The sequence below is a fragment of the Orycteropus afer genome, unplaced genomic scaffold (assembly GCF_000298275.1).
Source record: "Orycteropus afer afer isolate SDZICR_OR568_19922 unplaced genomic scaffold, OryAfe1.0 scaffold00261, whole genome shotgun sequence".
Taxonomy (NCBI): domain Eukaryota; kingdom Metazoa; phylum Chordata; class Mammalia; order Tubulidentata; family Orycteropodidae; genus Orycteropus; species Orycteropus afer.
Window position 1 is genome coordinate 1,147,668 of NW_006921848.1, and position 6,028 is coordinate 1,153,695.

Below are 6,028 nucleotides of genomic sequence, written 5' to 3' on the forward strand. Positions count from 1 at the left end.
CTGGACGCCCTGTCGCTCAGCAGCAGCCTAGACAGCGGGCTCCGAACCCCTCAGTGCAGGATCTGCTTCCAGGGCCCAGAGCAGGTCAGGCCTGGGAGCCCGACCGGGCTGGGAGAGGTGGGGGCGCGCACCTGGGGCGCCCGGGGAGACCGCGAGCAGGGGGCGGGGCCCGAGGAGGCTGGGCAGGACGCAGGACACCGAGTGGGAATGGAGCGAGGTTGGGGCCTGGCCGGAGACTCCCGGGGTGCTAGCAGAGGTCTCCAGGAAAGGGTGGGGCTTTCTCCTGGGAGGCCTCAAAAATCCTCTCACCTCCAAGTGGGGACAGCGCTTCTCCTCAGTCTCCTCACGCAGGGTCTCAGGGGGCTGTTCTCTCGGAGGTTGGCAGAGGGAGAGCAATCACTTCTGTTCCCACTTTGAAGGGAGGGGTCCAGCGGGCACCCTTGCCTCACTCACTCAATATATCTCCCTGTGGGGCACTTTTCTTTACTTCCCAGTCTACAACTTTCTATTTAATTTCAAAGAGTGTTCTTTGCTTAAATTTTGTGGGCAAAGTTGCCCCAGAAGAGTGCCAGGGAGTATTTCTATATAGTGAGAGAGCTTTCTTTTGTTAAAAGGGCCCATGCTCCACTGCCACCCCTAGGATTTCTCCCCTTTTTGATCCTTGGAAACTGAAGACTGTAACCCTCCCCAGACTGGAACAGATCTGTGAAATCATTTACAGTGATGAGGTAGGGAAGGAAAGCTGGCTCCAGAGCTCTGAGCCTCTCCTCCCTCCTTTGGAAAGATTTAGAGACTACCCTCCCCAAAGCCAAGAAAAAAGAAAACTCAGTACCTCCCTCATCTCTTTGGTCTGGGGAAATTTCCCTTGAGCTCTAACTTTTTCCTTTTCAGCTGTAGCTTTAGCCTCTTGCCCTATTTTGGGTGAAAAGGACTGAATTTTTTAAGATAGGAGAATGAATGACCCGAAGGAGATTTCTCTCTCTGGGAGCTGAGCTGAATGGAGTCAGGGTGGTTGGTCATGGCTAACAGGGGCCCTTCTCACTCTTCCTCCAGGGGGAGCTCCTGAGTCCCTGCCGATGTGATGGTTCAGTGCGCTGCACACATCAGCCCTGCCTCATCCGCTGGATTAGTGAGAGGGGCTCCTGGAGCTGTGAGCTATGCTACTTCAAATACCAGGTCTTGGCAATCAGCACTAAGAACCCTCTGCAGGTGAGGAGCAAGGAAAATACTCTGAGACTGGGGCAAAGGGTCCTACAACCAGTAGGGTCAGGGATCTTCTAGGAAGCTTATTTCTTCTCATTTACTCTTTTCCTGAAGCCACTCTCCTTGTCTTTCCTGCAAGTCTTCATTTGCTTATTCATGAAAGTGTTTATTGTACCAGCTGTGATCCAGACACTGTTGTAGGCACTGGGAGTACACAAAAGGAAAAGATGATAATACTATTGTTGATGATGATGATAACAAACATGTAGTGTTTTCTGTGTACCAAGCTCTTAGAGTGAGTTAACTCTTAATCCTCATAATTCTATGAGGTAGGTACCATTACTATCCCCATTTTACAGATGAGAACATTGAAGCAAAAAGAGACTAAATAATTTGCTCAAGGTTAGGCAGTAAGTATTGGAGTTAGGATCTGAGGTTTAAACCTAGATTTTCTGGCTTCAGAGTACTTCCCTTTCTAGAATAAAAAGGATACATGGTTTCAAACACTGTGAGAAGTACCACATTCTAGATTTCATCAGGACAGAGAAAAGAGACATGCTGGAAGGGTTTGAGGGAGGATCCTGGAGCATCCTTGTCTTCAGGTCCACCCATTGGCTGGCTTTCCATCCCCTTCTGTGACTTTCTGGAACCCTTTCTCCTGCACAGTGGCAGGCCATCTCTCTGACGGTCATTGAGAAGGTCCAGATTGCTGCCATAGTTCTGGGCTCCCTCTTCCTCGTCGCCAGCATCTCCTGGCTCATCTGGTCCTCACTCAGCCCGTCAGCCAAGTGGCAGCGGCAGGATCTGCTCTTTCAGATCTGCTATGGCATGTACGGCTTCATGGATGTTGTCTGCATAGGTGAGGGCACCTCTCTTCCCCTTGCCTGCTCAGCATCTTCCTCAAACTCATGCTTCCTGACTCATCCCCTCAGCTTCATGGCCATGCTTTTCACCCTGGGGGGTCTTTGAGGCTATCATGGTACCCTCCTTTTCTTGTTTCTCCAGTGCCCTTTGCAACCCTGTGTTCTCACTTTGGAGAAATGCTTGCTTAAGCAGCTCTGGCCTAGGTCTAGGCAGCAGTTGACCCTCAATTTCTTATCCCTCTTGCTCAGGCCTCATCGTCCATGAAGGCTCCTCAGTCTACCGCATCTTCAAGCGCTGGCAGGCTGTGAACCAGCAGTGGAAGGTCCTGAATTATGACAAGACTAAGGACATAGGAGGAGATGCAGGGGGAGGGACGACAGGGAAACCAGGCCCCAGGACCTCACGGACTGGCCCTCCCTCTGGGGCTACCAGCCGCCCCCCAGCTGCCCAGCGCATGCGGACGCTCTTGCCTCAGCGCTGTGGTTACACAATCCTACACCTCCTTGGACAGCTGCGGCCACCAGATGCTCGTTCCAGTTCCCATTCTGGCCGTGAGGTTGTCATGAGGGTCACCACAGTCTGAAGTGGACGCCAGGAGCAGGGATCTTGAGTCAAAGCACTGGCCAGAGATGAGCTCTCATGGCTGCTGACCATACTCCTTCCTGGAGGTGCCACCTGGACAAGGTATCTGGGGCACTCTTACTGCTCCCACCACTGAGGATCTCTGCGGGCAGCCTCAAGCTGGAGACATTGTCTGGCTTCTATTGCCCACTGTGTAGAAACATCTGGAAGACATCAGCCCTCACTGATGGCTCCTCACACTCATCCTGGGGCAGCCAATGGGCCAGTGGGGAAAGCAGCTTTTCTTCCCTGGAGAGAACCATCCTTACCTCAGCTCCTAGGGCCTCCAGGCCCCCAGCTCTACCGTGGTGACTTGGTGAAGGGGGACCAATGCCAGAAGAAAGGGGCTGTAGACCCCCCACTCCCTACCCCATGGCCACAGGGCATCTGGCAATAAGACTATTACACATTGACCTCCCGTTCCCTGCATGAGGGCGGGGGGCACTTCCCCCTGCTTCTCCCCTCATTGCATGGGGGGAGGGCATAAAGAATCATTTATATGCACGTGGAGACTCCTTTCTCATCTGGGGCTTTTCTGGAGGGCTGGGAGGTGGGGGCAGGTTTCTCTGCACAGGTTGCAAATCCCAAATGTAGCAATGAGTTCTGAGTTGGAGGTGTAACTCCCACTTGCTGGTGAATAATTCACATTGGCTGCTAGGTGGCAGTGCTTAGAGGTACCTAAGGGGCGGGCCTGCCACCTGCAAGTTGTGTGAGTTGGAAAAAAAATCTCTCAGCTGTGATTTTCCTGTCTACCTCATGGAGTTGGAATGAGGGTAAATAAGGGCCAGGTTGAATGTCATTGCAAAGAAAATCGGTAATGATATAAAACAATTTCTAGGCTAGTTGATGGTCCGTTTATTCAAGTAGCAGTTGGTATAACATTTCAAAATGTTTTCATTAGGAGTTAGAATCTTGGAACTTTGGAGTGATGTAATAGATATAGGAATATGGGGGAAAATGGACATCTGAAAGAGGAAGGATGGTGGTTATTTGCATGAATGAGAATCCTTCTGACCCCTAAACATTGGGGCCTGGGGGATGAAGGAAGTGTGGAGCATTCTGCTTGTTTTGGAATTGTCTGGGTTCTATTAGTCCTTAAGTACTGCCTACCCAAAGAAGTGTCAAGAAGTGAATTTAGACTCAGTTGGACTGAGACAGAGGAATTCCCAATGTTAGGAGCCTTGAATCCCAGTTTAAGCTGTTGCCATGGAACCTCAGGGTCACAGGCCTGATCCTGATGCACCCTAGCTATTGGTATTAACTGAAAGTTTTGTGCTTGGAGGCTGCAGCATTGAGGGCTGGTGCTTATAGAGAAAAAGTTTTGGAAGGACTAGTTAAAAGGTGGGTCGGCCTGAACCTAGTCCTTTTCTCCTGAGGCCTTGGAGATATGTATTATATGCATTAGTATGTCTTTTAAGTGAATTATTCATCAGCAACTAAAATAATTACTTCAGACATTGCTAAAGTCAGATCCGGAGGCCTTTTCTATTATTGGGCTTTCTCTCAAGGAAGGTTCCATTCTGCCTTCTCCCTGTAGATATTCTGGAGAAAAGGCTTCTCTCTGGTTGTTATCTGACATGGAGTTGGCCTCCGACACACAGCAAACACACACAACAGAACGAAACACTGCTGGTCCCGCACCATTCCCCGGATCAGTTGCAGACTGGACTGTTGTGATCCATAGGGTTCTCACTGGCTGATTTTCAGAAGCAGATTGCCAGGCTTTTCTTCTCAGTCTGTCTGAGTTTGGAAGCTCTGCTGGGACTTGTTCAGTAACATAGCAACACAAAATCCGTTGACAGACAGATGGTGGCTGTGCATGAGGTACATTAATTGGGAACTGAACCTGGATCTTCTGCATGGAAGGTGAGAATCCTACCAGTGACTCACCGATAGCCCATGTTTCTCTATTAAGGACCCGTGTATCTCCCAGGAAATCATGATCCCTTCCCTTCTCCAAAAGGGGCCTTGGCCGCTGTCCATGGTGCTGGACCCAGACTTGCCTGGGGGGGTGTAGAAACCAAAGCTGGACCAGGCCTGAGTCACTTGGAAATATGAAAGTGTATCTACTTCCAACCTATGAGGGGATCACAATAGAGCGAGGACTGAGACCGGGCCTTCCATCTTACCAATGAGAAATTGTTTCCCTAAGGAGATAACCCTCCATATTTTCCACCAAGGGAGACACAAAGGCCAGACTGATTCGCCACTCACAAGACCTTCAGGGGGATCACAAGGGAGAGAACAAATCACAGTGACTACTAATACCTACACTAGCAAATAAGGGCTCAGATACATACATATGGGGATTCCTACACCAAACCTGGGCTGTCCCCTAGTGATGGCCCCACATGGAAGCTTAGATGTATCTGAGAACAGACACACACACATGCACACACACACACACAGCCTCCATTTCTACCCTGGGTTCTAAAACCAGGCCAAGTTAAGACAGTATATCCTCCATACCCAGCACCAGTGGAGGTCTTGTATGGGAGTTAGGGCCAGCAATCAGTGTGGTCTCCTCTCCTTTTTCCAAGAGATCCTTAAGGAGCTCTGGTGGCATAGTGCCTAAGGGATTTGACTGCTAACCAGAAGGTTGGAGGTTCAAACCCACCAGCCATTTTGCTGAAGGAAGACTGGGCAAACCCAAAGGGGGTTGCTATGAGTCAGAATCGACTCAATGGCAGTGAATTTCATTTTTTGGTTTTGGTAAAGAGATCCTTATCCAGGACAGAGCCCCGGTGGTGCAGTGTAGTTAAGTGTTCAGTTGCTAACTGAAAAGTTGGCAGTTTGAACCCACTATGCTGCTGTGTGGGAGAAAGGTGTGGCAGTATGTTTCTGTAAAGACTTATAGCCTTGGAAACCCTGTGGGCAGTTCTATTCTGTCTTATAGGGTTGCTATGAGTCAGAATCAACTCAATGGCACAAGTTGTTTTTTTGTTTGTTTGTTTACATACAGGAAAGGACTCATGGGAACTGTGGCTCTCGAATGGGCAATCTTACTTGCTCAAAGGGGAGTGTAGGTAGGCAGTATCTTCATTACTGCTTTCAGGGAGAAGGGTTTGAGAGGAGGCTAGGCTTTTAATCTCTTCACATCTCAAATCTGCTGAAAATTGTTGTTGTTGTTGTTATGTGCCGTCGAGTCGGCCCCGACTCATAGCGACCCCTCCTTGGGTTTCCGAGGCAGTATCACTACGGAAGTAGGATTGCCCAACCTTCCTTCCGAGGAGTGGCTGGTGGGTTTGAACCGCCAGCCTTCTGGTTAGTAGTCAAGTGCTTTAGCCACTATGCTACCAGAGGTCACTTAAGTTCAAGTTGAGCATAGTGAGTAGGGGTG

At 49.8% G+C, this 6,028-nt stretch overlaps 1 protein-coding gene across 1 annotated transcript in view; it reads left to right on the plus strand.

The window, feature by feature from the left end:
• MARCHF9 (membrane associated ring-CH-type finger 9) overlaps nt 1–2,650 on the plus strand; it is a 6,513-nt gene extending 3,863 nt beyond the window's left edge. Inside the window, exons 4-7 of the mRNA XM_007950070.1 lie at nt 1–84; nt 1,054–1,209; nt 1,870–2,062; nt 2,316–2,650. The exon at nt 1–84 is cut by the window's left edge and continues 1 nt beyond it. Of these exons, the coding sequence (XP_007948261.1) occupies nt 1–84; nt 1,054–1,209; nt 1,870–2,062; nt 2,316–2,650 (768 nt within the window). The remainder of the gene's footprint in view (nt 85–1,053; nt 1,210–1,869; nt 2,063–2,315) is intronic.
• Nucleotides 2,651–6,028: the final 3,378 nt, after the last annotated feature.